General features: G+C 40.5%; 1 protein-coding gene across 3 annotated transcripts; it reads right to left on the reverse strand.

The window, feature by feature from the left end:
- Positions 1-1,384: 1,384 nt before the first annotated feature.
- On the reverse strand, positions 1,385-26,124 carry ATF1 (activating transcription factor 1). 3 transcript variants are annotated; one of them, XM_048488364.1, is made up of 8 exons: positions 25,949-26,124; positions 17,171-17,244; positions 14,527-14,649; positions 13,578-13,675; positions 13,002-13,132; positions 9,474-9,638; positions 7,823-7,976; positions 1,385-4,903 (listed from the first exon to the last, which is right to left on the reverse strand). In XM_048488364.1, the coding sequence occupies exons 3-8, from the start codon at positions 14,647-14,649 to the stop codon at positions 4,753-4,755; spliced, it is 822 nt and encodes a 273-aa protein (XP_048344321.1). In that variant the 5' UTR covers positions 17,171-17,244; positions 25,949-26,124; the 3' UTR covers positions 1,385-4,752. The 3 variants fall into 3 exon arrangements, with proteins under 3 accessions (XP_048344321.1, XP_048344320.1, XP_048344322.1); XM_048488363.1 differs by having other exon boundaries at positions 17,127-17,244; XM_048488365.1 differs by lacking the exons at positions 13,578-13,675; positions 17,171-17,244; positions 25,949-26,124 and having other exon boundaries at positions 14,527-14,621.
- Positions 26,125-26,542: the final 418 nt, after the last annotated feature.

Here is a 26,542-nt window from a genome sequence, read left to right on the forward strand (position 1 = left end):
AGGTGTTCATATTCCCAGTTCTCTGCAATCCCACAAAGACATAGGAAACACTCCACCCCCACTTTTATGTGATCGGAAACCTTGTGCCACGGTAATTTCTCCACCAATGTTTTTGTGGGTACAAGACTAAGCTGGAAATAATTTCACCCAGTTCACCTGCCTCACTTCTGCCCCATGTACACAGTGAGTATTTGAACAGGGCCAGCCTATTTACCAAAATTCAGGCCTAGTCTCAATTGTATACATAATTCAATCTAGAACTTAAAAATGTAAATTCAGAGTCCTTGTTTAGTGACATATATATGTTTGATAGGCTATAAATAACATGGTGACAACTACACTATTTTGAATAGTCTCAAGATTGAAGTCATATTTTAAAATGTGCAATGGAAACAGTTTGCTAGCATACTTTATTCTTTTACATAAAAAAGATTGATAATTTATAAAATTCAAACTATTCTGTCAAAGACGTAGAAATCTGTGTATTCAAGTGTATAGTGAAGTAATGTGCATGTCAGTGGAAAAAATTGCATGCTAGCAACAGTCTTTTAAGAATAAAAACATATTTTGCAGTTGAATACAGGTATCGTATGTAAAATTCTGTGTCAGATTTCTTTATTCCAAGTGGACTGTGAGGCTCTACTCATAATTAAGTTACTTTTCGAGTCCTTAAACCTGCAAACATTTACCAACAAACTATTTCCAATGTCTGATGAACTGGAGTTTTAAGTACAGTATTAGAAAGTTCTATCTTCATTGCTCCATCTGCTGGTTCTCCTGTAGTAAAGCAAATGCAGTTTATTTGGTGGTACAAGTTAAGTGTTTAAAATCTTTAAGGTTACAACAAAATGAAGAATGTGGTCACCCAGTATTTTAAAGTCTGAACACATTCTAGGAGTGTAATCTAAAAAGGGTGGGGGGCTGAATAGAGCCATGAAAGCAGCGCTGGGTTGCACTGACGGAGGTGCCTGCTCTGCCAGCATAGGAGGGTGAATGTGCCAGCAAAGGGGCTGTTATGCCAGTGTTGGGGTCCAAACCTGGAAGCTGCCACATGCACCAGCCTCCCCTCTGACGCAGAAGCCCTTGCCAGTGTGGATGGGGGCGTTCTAGGGGCATTCCCAGGGCCGGAGCCAACCTCAGTTGTCTTCTAGTGCCCTTTTGGCCTGAGAGTGCCCCCTTTTCCAGGCACAGACTTACACCACCAAAAAGGACGGCATAAGCTGTCCCCCTAATGGGGCTTTTTGCCAGCCAACAGGTTTTTCTGTTTCTTTTCTCGAAGGCTGTACCACTGAATGCCTTTGGACTGGGCTGCCTGTCAACATCTTTTTGATGGGAAATAACACCACAGTGCCTGCACAATCTGAATGATTGAGTCTCTCCGAAATTATATTTTGGATTCTTTATTATTGAGGTCAAAAAGTGCAACCACCTGTTTATTTAAAAATATTTACAAATCTTTAAACTAAGCTGCTAACTTTGAGGACATCTCTGATAACAAGGGTTACATTACTTATGTTTTGGACTCAGTTTTAGAATTGCCACATGGATAAAAACAGTAAATAGCAAACATCTCTTGTTAAAAATGACTGCAAAAGAAATAGACAACTGTATAATACTTCTGTGATGATACACCCACCTATGGCGCATCTTGTCAATGCCAACAAGTATTAACCAGTTGGATGCATTTTCTTCGTAAAACAGAACAAAAACCTTCTACTTTCTCTGAAATCACATAATTGTTTTAATGCCCTGTTAACATCAGTTATTTTGGAACTAATTTTCCTTGAGACAACGGCAAAATTTTAAAGTATAAACAGATTTGTGGGTCAAGAGAAACAAAATATAACCTTGCTAAACCATATCTTTAAAATTTCAGACCTGAAGTTGTGATTCTCAATGAAAACTTATTCACAGAAAATTGACGAGTATACAGTAGTGGTTACAGGATCACACTGCTGTGAAATACTCATTTTACACAGTAAAACTGATTGATTGGGGTGTTGAAGAGAAAGATGTCTGCCTATCAAACAACTTCTGTTTTCTATATAGCACCCCATCCACTTCCACTCAAATTGTATCACAAACCATTTTAACACATTTTCAAACACAGATGTTTATAATAGTTGTTGGGCTGCAGCAAGAATCACAAGACACAGAAAACCAGTTGCACATCCACAAGCTTTCCATGAGGCTAAGGAATTTTGCTAGACTGTTACTCGTATCAATACGGCCCACTTCCTAACTGGGTTTATACCTCACCAATTTATAGCACTGTTTTAGACACCACTGTTATTACAAAGTCGTTGAGAGAGCTTGGGTCTTCAACTGCAATATGACTATTACACAATTGTAATAGTTCAATGGAAAAGAATTTGATGTAGAATGATACTCTCAAAATTGCCCAATATTTCTCAGATAGGCTTACACTTCTATAACAAGCATACATGCCCTCAGCTTCACCATCTTCTCATAATGTACTTAATAACAACACTTCACAAGGCATTCCTGGAATGCTTCAATCTTAACTAGGATACAGCTCCATTTGCTGATTTAATGCTTACTGGGTACTCAAGAATTCAACTAATATCAGAAAACTTGAACATTCTTTGAAATATTATGATCCCTGATAGCATCTTTATAGTGAATTTTAAAAATGCAAGCGCGATTATTTATGAATAGTACTTATTTTCTCAAAACTATTTTTAAATTTTTGTTAAATTAAATTTTACCTAAGGAAATATTTAAAAAGAACAGCATCTGATTTAATCTCATATAAATATAAACTTCATCATCTGTGGGGAAATTCTGTTTACTGAAAGTGTATAAACATTTAAAGCATCCATAGAAACTCAATTATAGAATTTGTAAAGGTAGTAATTCAGCTACAAAAATATACCAGGCACCAGTTTCAAGACGAGAACTTTTCTTTTAAAAAAACCATATAAATTACTGCCTAGTTTATAAATTGAATATTGTTATTGTGCAATTTAATATATGTGTGTGCGTATGCATGTGTAGATCAAACTGGAATTTTACTTTGGCTTGAAACTAACTTCATTTTGTTTGAAACATGGGCAGTGCTAAAGAAATTGAAAATTATTTAACCTAAGAAAATATAATAGGCTCTTCAAACAGCATATCTGACACCTGTTCATTTCAATTTATCTTGAGAAAAATTTGTATCAAGCAACTATGTCAAAAAAGCATTCTGGAAACTTTATCTTATTTACTTTAGTTCTGATGTATAAAACATACAAATACATTGGTATCATCAGGGACTTGCCATCCACTCTTTCTGATTCTGGCAGGGTTGATGGGATTTGTAGTCCATGAACATCTGGAGAGCCGCAGGTTGCAGACCCCTGACCTAGAGTTTCTTTCTGGCTTCAAAGTGCCCACTGCCTTTACCAAAAGTGATAACACACAGCATGCATTAGAAAAAAATTAAACTGCCTGCCTGTTAAATGCAAACATTACTTATACTGCCTAGCAAGCTTGTGACTTATTGTGACAAGCCATTTTTTCCCTGCTGAGCGGACGCACACAGCCTCCTAAGATTTTTGGGATCTTGGTTTGTTTTGAACTATAAACCTTCCCCTCAGTTTCCAGGGGTACTACATAGGTAGCAATTGTATAGGCTTTGGGTTTGCGGCTGTGAGGTATGTTTTGTGGTACAGAAGGAGATTACATATTAATCCAGCCTCAGTTATCTCAATAAACAACTAAGAAGATTTATTTATTTATTTATAGGCTGGTTTTAAAGGAACAAGCCAGCCGCACAGGTCTTCAAGTAGACAAAATAGAAGCCTGGCTGAACACACACATTTAAACCGGTTAAGACTGGTTAAGAGAATAGTTAGACTTTTCTACAAAAGTTAGACTTTCAAAGAACAAGTGGACTTTTTGTTGACTAGCCACTAGGAAGGATCTTCTCTTACACACAGGATTTCACTCACACCAGCCTGCCCTTTCCCCAGAGACAGATTAAATTGCTCGAGGTTGGATCATCACCAGAGACAGTCCTAACTATTGACTACTACTACTGCTACTCTTTTCTCTCAGAGATACGGCTAAAACCACTCTGCCACGTTACCAGCAGAGCTACCCTTCACGCCATCTCTCTTTTTCCTGAGCCAGACCTGAGCTGCCGCTGCTGCCTCTCTGAGGAAGAACTCTCTCCTCCTGTGTTCTCTATCCCCCTTCTCAAAGATGACTGGATGCTGGAGTAGCTCTCCTATGGGCTTATCAGAGTGACTGATTTTCCCTTCAGGGGCAAGACAGCCTCTTGTCCACCACACTTATCTTCTAAAGACACAGATTAGAATTTATATTTTGAAGCAACAAGATTTACATACATATAACTGGAAAGAGTTGACTATTGGAGATGTAAAATCGATGTTAGTTATATATGTTGATAGAAATTTTCAACTAAGGCAAAGACTCAGTTCTTCCACAATTTAACTACAATCAAATCTTGCAAACATTCCAGAATTCAACTGTTGATCAGGAAATTAATATCTGTTGATTGATTGGATGAATATGCATGTCCCTCTCTGTGATTTAAGGAAGATTCCAGTTGTGCCAGTAGAACTCCTCATGAGATCACGGGTTTCCTTTTTTTGCAGTCTTGTCACCAAACTTCTAAATAAAATCTTAAGTCTTTGTGATAGCTGGATTGAATAGATTTATTTTTGACCTTTCATCTGAATTTTAAAAAATTAATATAAAAATTTCCCTCTGAGATTCCGATGTTCACAAATGGCTTGGTTTGTGGCAGTAAAGATCTTTCAAAGTTTTTAATTCTTCAATTAGAGTTTTGTTCTGGGTTTCAAGGACAGCAACTCGATTTTCGAGACATTTTACATATTCTTTCTTCTTTCGACGGCATTCTCGGGCTGCTTCTCTGAAATTCAAGACAAATACTGTAATATGTCAAGCTATTCTGGAATCATTGCTTTACTTTACAGGTGATAGATGCTTAAGCGGTCTACAGTTTTTTCTTTTTAAACTCATGTGGAATTTACTGTCCAATAACACATATACATACAGTAAAATAATTTTTTTTAAAAGTTAAATGGATCAGCAGTTTTGCATGAAACAGGTAACTTGCAAAAACTTTTTAAAGGACACAGGATTATCTACTGCAGGGGTCTCATTTATTTGAACCTGTGGGCATGTTGGAATTCTGCCATAGCATGGTGGCTGCAACAACAAAATGGCTGCCGCGGGAGGTGGAGCCAGCCACAAAATGGCTGCCACAGCTTAACTTAAGTAACATAGCATAGATCTTTGTGCTGTGGTGACAGCTACTGCCAAAGTAACAGTTTAAAAAAATCTGCACAGCCAATCAAATCTCCAACAGCCAATCAGAAGCCTTGCTAGGCAAAAGCCCTACCCACTTCCTAAATACACTTGACAGGCATCTGGATGCCATGGCACTTACGGGCACCACATTGGAGACCCCTGATGTATTCGATATAAATGGTGTTTTAAACAACCATTTGAGAATTAGCAGACAAATGAGGATAACAATAGCAACATCTTTATATATTGACCACTTTTCTCACTGAGACTCAAGGCAGATTGCTAAATAGAACACATTCAATCAAACAGCAGAGATTTCTAATTAAAAATAATGTAGCGGGCAAGCATTGAAAAGTTGGAAAACAATGTAAGCAGATGATAAAAAATTCTCTACAGCAACAAAATAGGCAATGTAGGCAAAGAACTAACTCGGGCAACAAAACTTTCTAAAGTTGATAATAATTAATTTTCCAGTCTGCCTGAGGCACATTTTTTTTCAGATGACAACATTTCAATAGGGAACTGAACACACACTGGTTTTCAATAATTCAGTGACTCTTGTCTGAAGAGAATTTTTTTAAAAAGCTCATAATACAGTAAATAAATTTGTCTACTTTATGCAGTTGCGGAAATGTAATCACAGAAGCAGCCACACAAGGTACATGATCCTGAAGACTGGGATGTGTTTGCTGAATAAATATCCAGTTTCTCATAAAGTTGCATGCTCCTTAAGGGGTGGTATGGGCTGTCACTCCAGGTATCTCCCACCTCCCCTTTACCCATAGGCTGGAATAGTCCCTAATGCTTCTGAAATTCACTTCTTCTGATCTTCCTGATAGTCAGCTTTACTATATCTATATAATACCTTCTGCGAGGTTTTATTCAACTGCCCCACCCTGTACCTCACTAAAGAAAATGTATAACTGAATCAGTTAAGGAACCTGAGGTAATCCCCTCTTTTTTGCTCCTGCATTTGATCTGAGAGATGATCAAGTTAGAGGCTTTTCAAAGCTCATCCATAAAATATTAGAATTTTATTAAACTCCTCAGGGAAACAGGATAAGGTCTACAGGGGATCCAGGGAATTACAGGCCAGTTACCCTAACACTTTTTTCCAATAAATGAGTAGAAAATATTCTTAGAGAGGCAATTATTAAGCATATCAAGGAATAAAGTTTGCTCAGAGAAAACGAGCATTGTTTCTGCAAATGGAAGTCCTGCCTCAGTAATCTTTTAGAGTTCTTTGAGAAAGCAAACATACAGAAAAGGGTGATTTACCGAGAAACAATGTAGCAAATGAAGTTAAGTGTTGGTAAACATAAAGTGCGGCACATTAGAACAAAAAAATCTCAACTTTAAATACATACTGCTAAGTTTCCAACTGGCTAAGACCAAAATTGAAAAACATCTTGAGGATATAGTAGATAGCTTAACGCAAATGCTGTGTCACTGTGCAGCAGCAATGAAAAGGACAAACCACGTGCTGGGATTATTATGAAAAGGATTGAGCGTAAAATGGCAAATACTGTAGTGCCCTTGTAAAAAGCTATGGTGGGGTCTTATTGAGAATGCTGTGTACAGTTCTGGTTGTGCGATCTCAAAAAGGAAACTGAAGCTAGAAAACAGTTCAGAAAAGAACAACTGAGATGATTAAAAGTATGGAGCACTTCTATGGCTTAAAAGTCTGGGACTTTTCCGTTTTTTAAAAAAGGTCAAGGTAAAGGGTTTTTATCATCAGTTCACAGCTGATTTAGGGCAATCCCATTGGATTTTCATGGCAAGACACATTCAGAGGTGGTTTGCTATCGCCTGCCTCTATGCTGCAACCTTGAACTTTCTTGGTGGTCTCCCATACAAGTACTACCCAGGGCCAACACTGCATAGCTTCTGAAATCTGATGAGATTGGGTTAGCCTGGGATATCCAAGTGAGTGCAGAAATAGAGAGTATAAAAAAGGTAAAGTTTCCCCTTCAGTCGTGTTCGACCCTGGAGTACTACTGCGAGCAATGATTTTGTAGGCAAGCCTCTTTGTGGGTTAGTTTGCCATTGCTTTCCCTGGCTATTCTTTACCCCTTAGCTATGAACTAGGTACTCAATTACTAACCAAGAAATGGATGGATGGCTGAGATGACCATGAGCCAGCTGCCAGGATATCTGACTCACAGGGGGCTCAAACGCCTGATTGTGTGAGTGGCAGTGAGCTTAACCACTACGCCACACGGCTCACTTGGGATATCCAAGTGAGTGCAGAAATAGAGTTTATTAAATTATGCATGGGGTAAAAAAAGAAAATAAAGGAAGCTTTTTCTCCAACTTTCACAATACTAGAAATTGGGAGCACCCAATGTAGTTGTTGGGCAATAGGTGCAGGACAGACAGGATAGTGAATATTTTTTGGGGGGCGGGGCAGGAGAAAATACAGAAGTCTGATGCGAATACATGTGTCACACATATCTGTATCATATCTTTTCAAAGAACTATTAGGAAAATATCTAATAATAATTGGGAAACAAAATACCTGTTCTTCATTAGTCGTATTTCTCTTTTCAATTGTGGATCATCCGTCTTGGTTGATTGAGATGTCAAAGGAGTTGTCATCACAACAGTCTGTGGGAGGGAAGTGGTGGTGGACGTACTGCGTATCTGGTACGTTTGCATATCTCCTGAAGCAGCTTTTGAAAAACCAAAGTAAACAGCAATTATAAAGGAAAGAATCTAAAGGCCAGTTCTCACTTTATTTTTCATGCTTGTGTACAACCAAACTCAAACTTAAACGCACCTAATCAACTGCAGAGGGCTTATGAATATAAAGAACTGGGTATGTACTTTTTAATGACATGGAATCAGCAGGAGGGAAGCAAATGGTTCTGAGTATTCTAAAGCCACATGAACCTTTGTACTTCAGACATCAGCAGAGCTTGGTAGTGCACAAGAAAACTTTATGTTGCACTGTAGCTTAAACACAAGATGAGACAAAATACTGCTCTGGCTTGTGAATTTGCCAGGCTGTGTGGCCAGGGTCTGGTAGTTTTAGCTCCTGATGTTTTGCCCACATCTATGGTTAGCACCTTCAGGCGCATATCGCGGTGAGATTGGCATTTTCAGAGGCATGTCACGGTAAGAGAAACACATCTTACCATGACATGCCTCTGAAGATGCCACCCATAGATGTGGGCAAAATGTTAGGAGCTAAAACTACCAGACCATGGCCAAGCAGCCCAGAAAACCCACAACAGCCAGTTGACTTTGGATGTGAAAGCCTTCGATAATACAAAAATATTAGGAAAAGGTGATGGGGAGCATATTTACTGACTTTACCTCCATCAATGAAAGACAGCTTTGAAGTTTGGGGTATGATTTGGATGCAGAGTGTGGGAACAAGGGAATTCCGAGAGAAAAATGGTTTGAGTTGGCACATGTCCCTGGCCCAGACTAGGATGCTAAAACAGTCTAGAGTCAGCCAACTCATCTGGATCAGTGGTGCAGGAATGACTTCGCTTGAACCTGGACTGGGGCAACAAGAACAGCCCACTGTTCATCCTACATCCACTGCTACTCTCACTGCAGCCCTGCAGGAGCCACCTGGCTCGGGCTGCCCTTGGCAGGCCTCCCAGGGCAGTGGCCCACTGGGAACTTTCCAGTATGTTCAAGGGCTGATCCACACCTGTGTACCCTCTAGTCCCCAGATTCATCTGGTGAATCCATTTATCTCTGCCTAAATTGCTTACTGAGCAGGGTCAGCCCTCCTCACAGCAGTTGCTGAATGCAGTAAACTTGATAGGGCACAGATGCAATGCCAATGATTAAAGGAAGTGAAAACATAAGAGCAGATTTTGACAATATTTCATATTAGAATTGTGCTTTAATCTTAAGATCTAAAATTCGTCTGATTCTCTGGATTAGCACTGATGGAATAAACATGTTTTAATTACATGAATTCTGATAAATAAACATGAGAATAAACATAGAGTTTTCAAAAGACAGCTACATTTGCTTCTGAATACATCTAAAATGGAAATCCAATTTGATGTGAAACTTTTCCATAATGAAAAATATTTTTTATTCTTGGGAAAGGACATCCAAGTACTACAAGTAACGCTAGAATCAGTTACTAGAACTATACAAGGAGACAACAATTCCGAACTCTTCAAAGGAAGTACTGTACTTACTCTGCACAACCACCTGGTTGTTGGGAACAAGAATCTGTTGACCATCAGATGTCTGCACATACTGTACCAGTGAAGTTCCAGCAACATTTGCAAAAGTCTGCAAACCCTGCACACTTTCACCAACATGATTGCTCAGCTGTAATGGTCCATTTGGTGCAATGGCAACTTAAGAATGTAAAGAAAGAGAAACAGAAAAGACATTAAAACTGAAAATGAACCGAAGACGACATTGTTAGCCGCAAATGTATCCTCTTTGGTGCAGTTGCCACTGAAAACTTTCACTGAATATATTAGCGTGACTCTGAGCAATTAACTCCATTTTACATCTCACAACTTCAGAAGCCAGAAGAGATGGGAAATGCTTCAATTGCCTCCACCTTCTTTCTACCAGCAGCATTGTTCAGATGTAACAACAAACCACAGTTGTCAAATAAGTCTGGGGGAATCATTCGGTTCTCATGCATCCTTCCCTTCTCCGTTTCCATGCAGTTATGTCTGATCCACTTACAGTCTTCCTGTTCCCTTCAAGCCAGAATTCCAAACTTGGATTTAAATCCTAGTTTGAATCCTGGATTGGTGGGAACGGAAACAGTTTGTGATAGCATGAGAGAAATTTTTTAAAACTTGGAAGCAGAAATAGGTATCAGAGGATGTGTTTCACGTTGGTTTAAATCTTTCTTTAGGAGTCAGACTCAAAGTTCAGACTAGTTCAGGAAGACACTTTTACAAAGGGACAAGAGCTGTAATTTACGATATGTTTATTGAATGCATTTCATTGTCCCCACTTTATATTCCAAATCTTGTTATAAAGGCCATTCTACTTCTCACATTGTTTCTAATGCATTGCTAAATTTTGTAATCTTCTTGGAGTCTCAGTGTGAAAGAGGGACTATAAGGAAATAAACCAGCAAAAATTTTAAGCTCTGAGTAGCGGGAGGCCAGAAGGGAGCCCGAGAATCCCTGAAGCATCTTCATGTAATGATGTTGCAACAGCTGAACCATGCCACTTTCAAACTCTGCTTTCCCAACAGAGAAACATTCCCCGAAAAATAACAATTACAGAATGTACCTCTAGATGTCGGTTCATTTCAGACATAAGACAAACTCAGGATTTAATTAAGCTAACCACCGTTAAGTGATCAGGTGAACTCATGCCACCACACTAACTACTGCTTGCTCAGCTTCCTCAAACCAGAATCTGGAGCCTGGGTTTGGAGCTGAATTAACCAAAGAAGAAGAGAAGAGTATACCCCACTTTTCTCAACCATAACGGGTCTCAAAGTGGCTTACAAATTCCCTCCCTTCCTCCTCCCACAACAGGCACCTTGTGAGGTAGGTGGGGCTGAGAGTTCTGAGAGAACTGTGACTGGCTGAAGGTAACCCAGCAGGCTTCACATATAAAAAGTGGGGAAACAAACCTGGTCCACCGGTCATGTGGAGGAGTGGGGAATCAAACCCAGTCCTCCAGGTTAGAGTCCATCTGCTCATAATTACTACACCACGCTGGCAAAGTTAGTCCCAACTGTGCAAATGCAGAAGCTTAATTTAATTCTGGTTTGTCTGCTGCTGATGGTTCCTGCACACCCAGCTGGCAAAAGTGGCTCAAAACTAAAACTGCTCTTGCTAGTGACCAGACTCCCTCCACTGAGTCTGCAGGGCAAGAGACTCCTCTCACCATCACTATCTCCACTCTCTTACAAACATGGCATACTCCTTCCTGTCAGGCTGAAGCCTGGCTCTCGTCAATGAGGCCCAGAGAGGGAGGGGGTCAATCATGTTGGGCAGAATACTTTCGATTTCCTGTATAGAGACTCGCACAGAGAGGAATCTTTATCTCTGTCTTTTGACCTTGGGTACTTCTTGCCTTGCATTCTTGCCTTTCCCACTTTTTGAACAGTGCGATTGTATTTCGGGGGGGGGGGGGGGGAGGGTTTGATATATTGGGGTTGCTTCCTGGTTCTTCTCCAATAAAGGCTTCTTATCCTCAATGGTATGGAGTCTGATCTGGGTCACAGATCCCAGGTTTGACACTTCTATACATCCCTAAGAGGAAAAAAGCAATGCCAGTGGATCCCTGACTATCTTAACTGCCTGTCCTCCCAACAATGTGGACTACACAAGCGTCCTACTCACATTTGTTACACCTAGACAATGGACTGGGAGGGGAGCTGCACTGAAAGATAGCAACGCTCTACCCCAGTATTTCTCATAGAAGGTTTCCCCCCTTTAAATCCAGTCTACCCATTTTAGCATACATACCCAGATATTGCTTGGTATCTGCTCGATGTCTTTTCAGTCAAGTGCATTTAACACGATTCATATATGTTTAGGATGAAATGGAAGAGGACGTAAGCCACTTTCGATCCCAGTTGGGGAGAAAGGTGGGACATGATGAAGTAAATAAATGAAAATGAAATGAAAATAAATGAAAGCAGGTGCTATTCGGGGTGCTTCTGAGGGATTGTAGATTCCAGCAATTAATACTGTAGTAAGACAGGGTCTGCCTGTGTATCTGTGTGTGCATGTGCACATGCATGGTATCTGCATGTTGAACACCCTGGAGTAGACAGGATACACAGGAGAGTATGTGCAGGTAGCACAGAAGTTACTATCAACATTTTATCATTTAGCGTTTATGGTGAGAAAAGCTTTGCCACTCCTGTGGTGTAGTGGTTAAGAGCAGAGGCACTCTAATCTAGTGAACCAGGTTTGATTCCCCACTCTGCCACCTGATTTGTGGAGACTTATGTAGGGAACCAGATTAGCTTGGGTACTACAACACATGCCAGCTGGGTGATCTTGGGCTAGTCAAAGTTCTTTGGAGCTCTCTCAGCTCCACCCACCTCACAGGGTGTTTCTTGGGGGGGATGGGAAAGGAGATTGTAAGCCCCTTTGAGTCTCCTTACAGGAGAGAAAGGAGGGATATAAATCCAAACTACTACCACTACTCCTCTTCTTCTTTGGCTATGTCTCTCTCAGCGGCTGATTGCTGATTGCAGAGAGTAACGGAATATTAATGAGATAGGCTCCCTCACCCTCATGTTGACCAGCACCCAAAAGTAAGCACGTTTATTTAAATAAATTTATTTATTTAATTAAAATATTTATATTCTACCTTTCCACAATACCGAAAGAGTTAATGATGTGGTGTGTGTTTTCCATTTGTTGGACACTACGGGCAAGTCTGAGATACCATGCAAGTCTCTAGGGGAGCGGTAGGTGAAAGAGTGACAGCACTGAAGCCAAGATTTGCTGGGTCAAGTCAAGATTCAACGAACATCTTGAAATCAGACTCACAAACTAACCAGAATTAAAATCAATCATGGTTGAGTGTTACACCTAAACTGACCCATGGTGTTGGATATAAGGTTGCAGTTCGGTTCACAGAAGCATTTTCCACTCACACTACAACTCCGTTCATTAATAGAAGGGCGCCTTTAAATCCAAACTATTATTACCATGAATACTAAATTAACTTTAAATTACATTATAGTTACTCCAGCACAGATGATTATTAATAATACATACTATATTGTCCGGTACTGGTTTGGTAAACAGGTGTAGGAACAGACATTGATGTGATTGTAGAGACATTGGGATTTGCTTCATCTCCTTTCCTATCCCCTGCGTCTTCAGAAGAAAGATCATTCAAGATTTTTCTGTTAAAATAGTATTAATACACAAAAGATTTCAGGCACATTTTGCAGAAAATCTTCACAGACAAGTAATACAATACATACTTCATGGCACATTTCTGAGCATTATTTTTTATTTTCAAATTGTGGAATTAGAATGGAAAGAAATAACTATGAATAATCACTGAGGAAGGTAAACAGTAATATTTTTAGAATTTTGACCTAAGATTATTCTTTCTTAAAACAGCTGGTCTAATATATACCTAAAAAATCACAGTCATAGATACATCTTCTGAGGGTATAGCCCAAATATCTACGTTTCAAAGACTCTCTTGATTTTTTAAGAGAAAGAGATTTGCCGCAGGTGTGTTTCAAAATCAGGTTGTTGGCTTCATACTCTAAACCTGGATTTCCCAAACAGACTCATTTAAATAAATATCTGAATCTTATTTTTGTATAAAGCACTGACCTGTAAGATGGACGGCGTGCAAGAATACCTCTGGCTTTCTGTGAAGAGCCTATGCTATCTGAAGAATCTTGTGAATCTTCACTCTCTGACAAAGATACCTGAAGGATGTATACTATGTCAAATTGAGAATTTTTTGTTCTATTATTTACAGAGATATATATTATGAATAAGTTGGTGTAAATATATTTGCACATTATATTTTCATAGACAGCCTCAACACGGTTCTTTCTTTTATTTGGAACTTACCCACATTGCCATCAAGTTAATTTTATTTCCAAACTAACATTAGTCATTGCGGGCTATGCTTCCATTTTGAAATGTCTGACTGATGCTTAGCATTTCACAGATTCAAATTATTGATTGTTTACTGCACTTGCCAAGTAATGCATGAATAACTCGTTCAAATTATGTATTGTCGAAGGATCTCATGGCCAGAATCAACCGGCTGTTGTGGGTTTTCTGGGCTGTGTGGCCACGGTCTGGTAGTTTTTGCTCCTAACATCTTATTGGCACATCTTATTGTGACATGCCGGTAAAGATGCCAGCAACAGATGCTAGCAAAATGTTAAGAGCCAGACCATGGTCAAACAGCCCAGAAAACCCACAACAGCCATTCAAGTTAACTTCTAATCATACTATATAGAAATTTATTTGATTATATATAACTATTCCTTACCCCCTTGGTGTCATGTTTTATTAAATATGTAAGCCACTGGAAGGACTTGTTTTTGTTTTTAACCTACATAGCACATAATGTGATATTAAATATTTAAATCACAAAAACAGATTCCAAACAATTTACACAATGTTTGTGCTAGTTTTCATTTCTCTCCACTACCTTCTGGAAATATATCAACATTTCACCTGCAGTGCCAAACTGACTGAAATGCACTGAGGCAGAGTTCAGTTGGAACTAACAGTAAAGCTTCCAAAGCTGGTTGATAGTTACCTGTGCTGAGTGTGCTTGCGGTGAGTGAATGACAGAGGAGGTCTGAACTGTGTGAATTACTCCCTGGCCCTGATCCCCGGGAAGCTGCACCACAGTCACTGGAGCTGGACCTCTAAGAGACATCTAAAATAAAGCAACCACTCATTAGCCAAATCATGCCACACGGATAACAAAAACAAGAGCCTGCAGATAAAATACGACTGAAGAAGTGTGCTGTTGTATTTTTGCTGGGACAGACTGTTCAGATTGAGTGCTGCTTTAAAAAAGTGGTTCAGTGTCAATAGATATAATTTTGAGGCTTGAGCGAAGTTAGCTGCTGCTGCATGCTTTTTCAAGAGGTCACACAAAAAGACCTCAAGGATCATTTCTAGCAGTCAAACCAACCATGACCTTTAAAACTGTTAAGTTTCATTTGCTGAATCTAAAAGGGCAGTTGAGTTCCATTCTTGGAAAACAAACCCCTATGTAAAAACACACAGAAGATTCTTAGGAAAAGTACAGGAAAACCAAGACGCCACTACTAAGATCTGATTTTTTTTTAATCTGCAGCAGGATCTAAAGATACATATTTTAATATGTGGTCTAGCGAGGACATTTTCTATTAATTTCAACGCAGTTTACTGCACAACATCCGTGGCTAAAGGACTGCAGTCATTTTTTGCTTCAATTTTTTTTTATAAGGGAAACTTTTTAGCAAAAATGGTGCTTGAGGAAAAAATGTTTTGTCTATACACTTCTACGTATTTCACATAAGCTTCATCGGGGGATGTAACTAGAAAAGTAAAACTTAAAATAACTGTAAATACATAGTAATTCTTAATTTAAAAAACATTAAAAACAGAACATTACCTATAGAGCATATATAAAATATAATGTTAACGAATATGAATATAGTTCTAACTGAACAATATATATATAATAATTAAAACACTAGTTACATAGAGCATGCATAAAGTATACTTTCACAAAGCATACATAGAATATTTATATTTGTATAAATAAAGTCTTATAGCCCCATCCAAAGGGGGGGGGGTGTGTGTGACCAAATTCACTGTTGAGAGTGACAGGGGAACAGGCTGGTGGATTTGCCCTCCCTGGGGCACTTGCCTGTACACAACCACTGTGGCCCTCCCCAGCAGTGGGACGCAGCACTGAATGTGGAATAGCTGTTATAATGTATTTGGAATTGCTGCTATAATGTATTTTAATGAATTTTAATGTTTTATCGCTATTGTATTTATGAGATCTTATATTGTATTTGTTTTATGTCTCATTGTACACCGCCCAGAGCTCTTCGGGGGTTGGGCGGTCTATCAAGCCTAATAAATAAATAAATAAATAAATAAATACATACATACATACATACATACATACATACATACATACATACATACATACATAAATAGAAATGTCGCTGCAGCGTCCTTGAGCCCCCACCATCAGCACAGCAGGGGATGTCCAGGGGAGAAGCATCAGCTGCCTCCTAGCCACTGCTCCCATTGCTCCAGCACCTGGGGCTTTGGACTTACGCCACCTTTTTGGTGGCGTCAGTCCATTAATTTTTTATTTTATTTTTAAAATTTATTTTGGATTTCTAGGCCACCCATTCCCAAAAGGGCTCAGGGCGGCGTACATCAAAATTAAGCTGAATGGGAACTTTCCAGAGGCGCAGGACGGGGGGCTTGTTTGCATTTTTGGCCTCCCCACACTGCCAGAAAGTCTCCATGGGAGTCGCAGGCCAGTGTGGCCACAGAGTTGGGTCTGGGCTCCCCACCGTTTGGATGGGGCTGTAAGTTACATACTACATAAATAATTGTCTAATAGGTAATATATGCTATACTAATTTGATATCGCACAATTTTATTATTCTGGCAATATTCTCTATATGCTTTGTGAAATTATACTTTGCACATGCTCTATGCAACTACAGATTTGATTATTTATACATGCATTGTGCAGTAAGAGGCTGTTCATACTGTTACCATTATATTTTGTAAATGCTCTATGAAACATGTTCTATTTTTAATTTTTTTAAAATATACCTAATTACTGTGTGTTTACAATTCTTTCCATTAATCTAGTTAAATCCTCATGTGAAGCATTTAGGGCAGTATAGACAATAAATATTTTCCCTCAAGCACCACTATTTCTTGATTTTCCTTTGTTTTGCTTGGCAAGGCCCTCGTGTCTTTTTTCAGGATGGATTTTTTTTCTAAATAACTGAACAGCAGACTGATCACCATTTAGCACAGTTGCTCTGCTTCTGTGGTTATAAGGCAACTTTTAAAAATACTAGCAATATTTCCATTAAAAAATACAATCTTCCCATTTCATTATCGAGATGATCTGCCCAGGTTATTATTGACAATGATCTAAAACGAACAGAGGACAAGTGTTTGGATGTTATGGGACATGCCAATATTTAGTGTATCTGGATGCATTTTCAATTCAATTGGCAAAGGTCAAATTTAAATTAAAACCCCTTGCAAATACATAAACATACATAATGCACTGATTAAAAAGCAACCTTGCACAGGAAAACTGCAATTAACCTGCTTAAAATATCCCTCAGAAGACCTGGCCTGTGTGGCTTTCTTTACCTGTTGAGAAACACGAGAAAGCTGAGCTGCTTGTAGAGCGGTACCTTGTAAAGATGGTGTTTGTGGGGGTGTTGCTGAATTGCTAGTGCTGGTTTTGTGCGCTTCTTCCATAGCCAGCCTACAAGTAGCCAAAAATAAAGCAAAATGCACAATGTGATAGAGAATTTCTCATCTTTCCAAAAGACCATTATAAACCAACGTTTGCCAAGGAGAATCAGAAGACAGAATGTGTTATAATTACTGTATCACTGGCAAGTACTATTCTTTATTATCTCTAGTTAGGATTCCCAACTAAGTGGAGAAAAAAATGCTGTCTCTTTAATAGAAGCTTAATGGGATATTATTCACTAGATTATATTGTTATTCTCCATGCCATGAAAAGCTCCAGCTGTCCATTCCCATCCCACATTTTAAGACTCTGTTAAAGGGACAGGATATCTATTTCCAGGCTTGATGGAAAGGCTATCTCCAGTAACGCCTGCCACCCAATTGTAACAAGGATACCTTGTTATGTATACTTTGGCCCTGCTGGAACCAACAGAACCTACTTTCTCTTCTGCTTCTCTTGGAGATTTAACAGGATAGTATCGTTCTCTTGCCCCACCCAAATAGATCTAAGTGGGGGAAGAAGTTAACATTTTTGCACTCCAGTCTGTTTCAAAGAATTTTCTGAATCTATGCCATGTAGAAACAGGGCTTGACAAATCCCAGGTTGCCTATAAATTTCGCTGTGGTGCCCAGTATTTTCACGCAAGATTTTATGGCAATCTCTCAGCAATCCTCAGTGGAAGTACAAAGCTAATTTATCATTTTGCATCAGAATTTGTGTTACTGTCTAACAGAAATAACCTAACATAATATGATCCTTCTCCTTTGTCCTGCCCAAACAGATTTTTTTCCTACAGAGGGAAAATGAGGAGGGAAGAAGTCAAGAACTTTGTACTCCAGAACCTGAAACATGGAAGATCTTGTCAGTTTTTTCTTTATATGAAGACTTTCCATTACACCATTTCAAGGGGAGAGGATGGATTCATTTTTTAATCAGCTGCCTGCCATATCAGCTCTAATAGTCAATTAAACTGAGCTTTTAAAAAACTATAAATTATTTGAAAGGGAATAACACTTTATTATGACTATGGCAACAATGGTCATCCCCCATGTTTATTTATATGCTACCATACTTTTGTCATAGCATTGTTAAAAGTAAAAGAAACTGCAGACAGACGTTAGGATCATGTTTTCTAGTAGCCAGAACTAGAAAATGTGGCCATTAAAATACAAAAACCCTCAGTATGGAAAATTTATCCAGCTCCTAAATTTTGGGGGTGACTCCCAGATCCAAAGAAAATCTGTCAAGGCCGGCAGAACAGCGATGCATTTTATTGTACCTGCAGCACTATTACATACTTCCTAGTCAATAACACCATTGTCAGTACTCAGAGTGCCAATAAAAATAGCCCCCAAGGCAATAAAAGATGATCAGCCAGTTCTACACACGTTGTTACACAACTTCTGAAATAGTTGCAAGGGCCATTGCTCAGACATTGGAAGTTATATTTCTCTCAGTGGAAATATAAGTCATTGATTTTTCCCTGCTGAGATCAACAGGAGCTCAGTCCTGAAACCTGAAATGCGTGCAGAATATAAAAGTCAACAGAATGGAAAAGACTAAAGTGCTTCTTCGGTTCTTTCGCTCTTAATCAGAGTAACCATGCAAGATATGTCACACATATAATGTTTCTTTCTTGGGAAGGGGGGAAGGGGTTAACAAAAAGTTTAGTTCAGATGCAGCACCAAGCCATAGATTGATGCTATATAAAAAGCAGGGAGCCGTGTGGCGTGGTGATTAAGTGCTTGCGCTGCCACTCACATGGTCAGGGGTTTGAGCCTCCTGTGGGGGGTGGGGTGGTATAAAAAACTCAAAAATAAATAAATAAATAAATATCCTGGCAGCTGGATCATAGTCAACTCAGCCATCTATCCCTTTCTTGTTCGGTACATGAGTACCCTCATAGCTAGGGGGTAAAGAATAGCTGGGGAAAGCAATGGCAAACTACCCCACAAAAGAGGCTTGCCTATAAAATCACTGCTCACAGTGATACCCCAGGGTCGGACATGACTGAAGGGGAAACTTTACTTTATATAAAAAGCACATAAGAAACTCTGGCGCTTATTCAAGGGATCTATCCTTCTCTTACAGCGAATCAGTTAACTGGGTACTTTGCAGCAGCCAGCCCAATATTTTCATACTTTTCACAACTTCAAATCAAGGCCTTAAAAATATTGCTTGGGTCACGGCCTAGAAAAATGTGTTCCATCTGAGGGAGTCACCAACATGACCTTCCTCTAGTAATGAGATATAAATGTCAGATTCTAAGTGGGGCAAAACAACATCACTATAGCTAACCACATTAGGTTTGTATTTTAAAATGAGTTAGTGACAACTGTATTTCCAAATACACAAACTATATTTGTTTTATATTTAAAAAGACCAGACGAGAGCACGCTGTACATCAATATGATTCCTTCACACTTCCGCTAGTGATCACAAAAGCAAGTACAAGCATTTTCACACCATATTCATTCTCCACAGCAATTATTTTTCTACAGGAAATGAAAGCATAGTAATTTCAGGAGAAAGGGAAAAAATTAAACTATAATACATGTTGCAAAAAGCCTGTTTCTCACAAATACCTCTCAATGAGAAAATGAAAATTAGCTCGAATTGCAATTCTAGATATTTTTTCCTTAGTTGGTTCTTTATAGTTGTTTGGGCCTTTCCTTGGGAGTAGTTGGGATTAAACCCACAGAGGTTTGTGATATAATCAATGTAATCTTTCAGAGTGGAACCAGACTCTGTTGTTTAGGCTACAGCAAGCTAATGTGGATACTCTCTGGGGAAAACAATGCAATACTCTTTGGGGAAAACAATGCAGATATACAAAAAGCAAGTGTCCTTCCTTAACTGATTAATTTCTTTCTTTAAAAAAAACCACAGAAGAAAAGGTCGAGGGAAAAAACCTTAAAATTCAGCAACTAAAGATTTTAATAAATGAAAAAATACATACCTAAAGCAAAGACCAAAATATAACAACAGATACACTTTTCCTTGACAGATAAAAAAAAGAACTGCTTCACAGCAAACACTATTTTTATGCTGCAGATTTATGCACTAGTCATCAAACTGGTGATACATTAAATCCATTCTATCAGAAAGAAATTGTTGTATAAGTGAAAGGAATACAGAATGGAATTTTGTGAAAATGTATACTCTGTATGACCAGAAAACATCATATTCCTCTACCATGAAAACTTACAGCCCAATCCCGAATTGGGTGGCGGGGGTGCATGGCCACTGGAATTGGTGCAGACTCACACCAACATGTTTGCCTAGCTGGAGGCGTTCTGAAGGCATTCTCAGAGGCAACGCCAACACTGATCAGCTCCTATCGGGTTTGGGCCCCAGGAACACTACTGTCAGGGAAAACAGACTTAAACAACCTGAAAGGGTGACATAAATCCATTTAGCCCTATGGAGGAATTTGCAGTGGCAGGGTTGTTTGTTTTTATGTCTCCCCACATTGCTGGAATGCCCTCTGGAAACAGCGGGGCAGCACAGCAGCAATACCCTCTTTGGCTGCCTTGGGCTGCGGATTGGGATGTAAGCACAAAAAAGATGTCACTCAGCTATTTTGCATGCGGGGTCTGCATGCTGACAGCTACCCACAGCCTCAACTCTGGCAAGTATTTGGGCGGAAGGAATATCGGGGTATGATGCAGAGGCAGGCAATGGCAAACTACCTTTGAACCTCTCTTGCCTTGAAAACCCTATGGAGTCACCAGAAGTAGCTGTGATTTGATGACAAAACACATGCATGTCAGCTGTCCAAATGACACCAACTTCCAAATTCTCCGGCAGTTTTTATTGCCCCAATATTATCTGGTAAATTTTCTACTTATCTTTGAAACATTTTAAACTGCTTATCAAAACTGATTATGTTTACTGTGTGCCGTTATACATATTTCTTTTGTACTAAAAGAAGTGCCAAATATGATTTTCATTAAAATTAAGTACGGTTGAAGAAAGGATCGGATCCCCACATGCATTTGTAAGAGGAAGGTTGCTCATCAAAAAGATATGCGTACTTTACAAGTAATGCAGTAGGTATGCATTTTGTATTTGGGTATTAAAACATGGAGGCAGGCAATGGCAAACCACCTCCAAATGTCTCTTGCCTTCAAAATCCTACAAAGTTGCCCTAAGTCAGCTGTGTCTTGATTGAAAAAAAATCTGTGCCTAAGTACTGTTTTTGCTCCACAAAACTATTTATTTCTGTCAAATTCTATAATTTTTTTTGCTAAGCTGATAATTTTAGTTTTATCTTTGCCTTTTCTCTTGCTTTTCCCAGCAAAGGCCTAAGCCTAACACACACACAGCTTATGACCACCCACCCTTTCCAAGCCACAAAGTTTCAGTGGCATCACCAGACCTTGATGGCTAGTGTTGTGAGTGGTGAAGAGCAGGTGGATTCTAAACTGGAGAACCAGGTTGATTCCTCACTCCTCCACCTGAGTGGCAGAGACTTATCTGGTGAGCCAGATGTGTTTCCACACACTTACATTCCTGCTGGGTGACCTTGGGATAGTCACAGTTCTTTGGAACTCTCTCAGCCCCACCTCCCTCACAAAGTGTCTGTTGTGGGGAGAGGAAGGGAAAGGAGATTGTAAGCCACCTTGATTCTCCTTACAGGAGAGAAAGGTGGGGTATAAATCCAAATTCTTCTTCTGCTTCTTAACTGATAGGCTGCAGTAGAACACCTAGCGGCTAGGACAGTGCTGGCGAACCTTTTCGAGGCCGAGTGCCCAAACTGCAACCCAAAACCCACTTATTTATCGCAAAGTGCCAACATAGCAATTTAACCTGAATACTGAGGTTTAAGTTTAGAAAAAATGGTTGGCTCCGAGGCACGCGTTACTCGGGAGTAAGCTTGGTGGTATTCTGTGGCTTTGCTTTGAAGCAACCATGCAACTCTTCCAACGGATGAATCACGACACTAGGAGGGTTTACTCAGAAGCAATCCCCATTGCCAGCAACCGAGCTTACTCCCAGGTAAAGGATTGCGCTTTAGTTCTTCACATGAAAATCAGTGGGGTTTAACAGTACTTAACAGGGTTACCTACACTGCTTCCCCAAAACGAGGTCTTGGGTTTAATGCTAATAATGCTAATAATCAATTAGCTAATGCTAATAATAATGCTAATCATCAAGCCCAGTGGCCCAGGCCAGCCTAGATGTGTGTGGGGGGCATTCTGTTTGCGCGTGCCCACAGAGAGGGCTCTGAGTGCCACCTCTGGCACCCATGCCATAGGTTCGCCACCACTGGGCTAGGAGAATGTTATTAAACATTTCGCAACAATCGCTAGTCCAAATTACTATGTGATCAACTACAGTATACTTTATAAACAGCTGCCAGCATTCATACCCTATTTCTTCTAAAATCCCAAACTATTTTTCTCTTTAAAACTTTTTTCTTTAAACTTTTCCCCCTTGTGCCACTCAAGATTTATTGTTTTGTTCCAGTCTCTCTCCAAGTTTGGAATGTTCTTCATAAAGACATTCATGGCCTTTCTTCCTTCAAGAAATATTCAAAATTATCTCAGCCCTTCCTACATCTTTATTTCCCTTCTTTTATTCTTCACCTTTTGATATCTTATAGTTTCCGTAAAACCATTTAAATAGCTATCAAATTTACCCCCTCAGGTTTGAGCTCGTCATTCTTTACATATTCCAGAGGGGCAGCCATATGAGTCTGTTGCAGTAAAGGCAAAAAGGAGTCTTCTGGTACCTTAAAAAGTTAAACTGACGTCCTGTGTGGCATAAGCCCTCATGAACCAGAGCCCACATCCTCTGCATATACTTCAAGCGCCTGATAAAAGTGGGCTCTGGTTCATGATCATTTATGCCACAGTACATTTATGACTCTCTAAGACGGCAAGACTCCTTTTCATTACTTGTATGTTTTTCCCTTTTCCTGTGCTTAGTAATTCTCATAATCTTATTTGTTTAAAAAGCACCATAAACACAGATACAGCTAGCGGTTTTAGAGAGTTTGTTATTTTAGGTTCTATGGTACTGCTTGCTACTTGATTATGGCACTGTTTATTGTTACGAGCTGTTTTGTTGTGATGTGATCAGCCTCAGACAAAGTGTTACCTAGACATTCCATTTAAATAAATGTAAGCATCATCACATTAGACATTTCTTTGAATTCAGGTCACCACATCCCTGTGCCTTCAGAACAACTATATAGTACCACATGCAGACACTGTCATATTCAGCATCAGATGGGTCTAGAAAACTGGGTCAATCTCCCAGTTTTGCACTTACAGCCACAACCGCCCCCGCTCCCCATGCAGAGAATCATGCCATACCTGTAAAAATGTTTTAACGTATGCATAAAAATACAAAACACACACACACTTGCAAGCAGTAAACTGTAGCTCCCTACCAGCTGGAACGTCACTGGCCAATTCCTGGGAGGAGGCTTTAAAATGGAGGGGAAGGGGAATTTCAACGCTTTACCATTCTGTCGGCAATCCTGAGCACAGGATGACTAAAGGTGATTTCATCAGTGATTTCCAACAGCAACACATTTTCAGCCACAAACTTGGGTTCACTTCCTCCCCTGACAGCTGCACAAGAAGGCAGGCTTGTGTTGCTCAATAGAGATATGCAGAGCCTCTTTAGTGGCCTGTACAACACACGTTTTTAAACATGTTGGTCCTATCTTTTTATTATCTACCTAAAAAACAGACCAGGCATTTGAACTGGATAGCTTTCTCCTCAAGATATGCATCTAAGGAATACAAACATCTCTTATGAGATTATCCTATGATCTTACCAGGTCCTGTTCCTTCTGTAAAGACTGCCAAGCCCCCATGAGTTTTACTACTGTTCCTTTGTAGACCTGGTTCACATTACTAACTAGTAAACTGTTACTCAGTCTGAACTGCAAGCCATTTTTAATGCAAATTGTGTATTGTTGATATTTTGGTTGCACAACCCCCTTTTCTCAATTGTGTATAATATGGGCAGCCTGGGCAAAAGCACTGTCCTACCAATGGCTGCTCTATGAAGGTCTATTTATTCAGAAAATGTAAACGCCACCTCCCCAGAAACTTGTTTGAGGCAGTTCATAAAGTAAAATCAAATACAGAGAGCTAGCATGGTGTCCGGGTTTAAGGCACTGGACTAAAATCTAGGTGACCCAGGTTTGAATCCCCACTCTGTTGGGTGACCTTGGGTCAGTCACACCCTGTCAGTCTAACCTACTTCACAGGGCTACTGTGAGGATAAAGCAGAAGAGAAGAGAATGATGTTGGGTCCTTACTGGCAAGAAAAGCAGGATACAAATAAAGTAAATAAAACAAAATCACATATAAAATACTCCCCATGGAAATTAGTCATTAAAACAGAGTAAAAAAGAAATACAGCAATATGAACATAAGCTCCACTAAGAAAGGAAACCTATATTTCACTCAAAAAAGTAGGACACGGAAGGCGTCAGACCAACAGTGAACTCTTAAGGAGAGCTACACCCTTCTCAGTCTACTTAAGCAAACAGTTTCAGAGAGTAGCTGTGCTGGGTTTCAGTCGAATAACTAGATTTGAGTCGAGTCGCACCTTGGAAACCAACAAGATTGTATAAGCTTTCTAACAAGGGGAACCTTGAGATCGTACGGTGCTACTGGGTTCAAATCTAGACACAGCAAATAGGCTTTGAAAGGCGAACCTCTGATCAGAATGACACTGCATGTCATCTGGCCGCTCACTGGTTTTGTTCTGGCTTTTTAAAATATTCAGGGGAGGCTCTCATTATTTGCTGTACCTGGAATTCTTACGTTTGAGATTTCATTATTTATTGAGGCCATCTACATATGCCGTCCTAGACTTGCTTCAAGCAGTTCACATAATAAAATCATAAACATAATTCCAAATGGACACTCTTGCCTGCCCACAGCAGTGAAATAAAACAGCAATTCTGTGGCTCATCAAAAGCAACATTTATTCCGGCATCAGCTTTCTCTGTCAGCGTTTACGGTGTGAATGTAAGAATTACCCATAATAAACGAAACCACAAAAAGCAAACTAGGGACATAAAAACGATTTAGGCAGGAGTATACAAGCATACAGATTTAGAGCCACTAAGAAAAGCTACCGGGGGGGGGGGGGGGCAGATGTTTGTGTGCAGAGCCTTCAGTCCAAACGACGCGAAGATCATGGAACGGTGAAGGATGAGCCTCAAGCAGTGGATTCCGCACAGCATATTTATAACGAGTTGAAATCGTTGCAAATGCATTCGTTTTTCAAATGGAAATCGAATTCATTTACGGTTATTGCAAGTGCAACTCGTTATAAATATGCTGCGCGGAATAGCTGACGGACTTCTTTGGAGACATCCTCTCTAGCGGGCTAACACGAGAGGCGAAGCCAAGAGACGGACGGAGGATGGAAGCGGGCGAGTAGGGTGCTTGTGCAACAGGTTGGAGAGAACGACGGAGGTCCGAGCGCCGCTGAGGCAAGGAGCGCGCCACAGCCTCGCCTCACGCCAAGCCCCGACGCCCTCCGAGTGCGCCACCGGCTCCCGCCCTTTCCAACTCGCGCGTGCGGGACGCCGCGGCTCCCCCCCTCCCCCTGCGCGGAGCTCGCTCTCCCTCCTCTGCCTCCCCTCCTTCCCTTCCCTCACTCCCTCCCCACCCGCGCTCGTTGATTCGGTCGCGTCCGCTTCGCCTCGCGCCCTGATTGAGCCGCCCGCTTTTACCTCAGAGGCTCCGTCTCGGCTTCGCGCCGGGATCGAAAGAGACGGCGCCTCCCTCCTCCCTTCAGCGCCTCAGAAAAGCGGAGCCGCGGGCATTCTCCACACTAGGCCACCCTCTCCTTCTCTCTCTCTCTTTCTCGCTGTTGGGGTGGGCGGGTTGTGACCATAGAGTGCGCCGGAGGCCCGGGCTAGAGCGAGAGGTCGCTCAGGACGATAGAGTCTGCCAATGGTCCTAGAGTAGTCCCCCACCCTTGGGGACCATAGAGTGGCGAGGCCTACAGGGGAAGGGTAGCGGGGGCTGTGCACGTGGACCATCTTCGGATGGAGCGAGCGGGATCTGGCATGTCGCGGTGACCTCTGCAGCCGGACCCTGCGGCGGTTTGATAGGGAGCGAGTCCGACAGAGCCTGCTGGGGCCCCCTAGCAAATGAACGTGCAATGGGGATGCGGCCGGCCCGCTCCAAGCCGTGGTTGCTCAGACGTCAGCGTGAAGGCGATGCTTATCAGTAGCTTGATTGGGGGCGGGGGGGGGGTGTTGTATTGTTATGCTCTGGAAAGAATAAAGTTTAACAAAGTGTTTATCCCTTTGAAGAAAACA

Source organism: Sphaerodactylus townsendi, linkage group LG03 (genome assembly GCF_021028975.2).
Source record: "Sphaerodactylus townsendi isolate TG3544 linkage group LG03, MPM_Stown_v2.3, whole genome shotgun sequence".
Taxonomy (NCBI): domain Eukaryota; kingdom Metazoa; phylum Chordata; class Lepidosauria; order Squamata; family Sphaerodactylidae; genus Sphaerodactylus; species Sphaerodactylus townsendi.

Bases quoted from the DNA above. Each gene is read 5' to 3' on its own strand.
- ATF1 (XM_048488363.1), bottom strand. From the start codon at position 17,237: ATGGAAGAAGCGCACAAAACCAGCACTAGCAATTCAGCAACACCCCCA. The intron at 14,650-17,126 runs GTAAAGAAAGCC...GCTTTATTTTAG, and splicing joins TTTCTCGTGTTTCTCAACAG to ATGTCTCTTAGAGGTCCAGC. The intron at 13,133-13,577 runs GTCAGTGCTTTA...CTATTTTAACAG, and splicing joins GCACGCCGTCCATCTTACAG to AAAAATCTTGAATGATCTTT.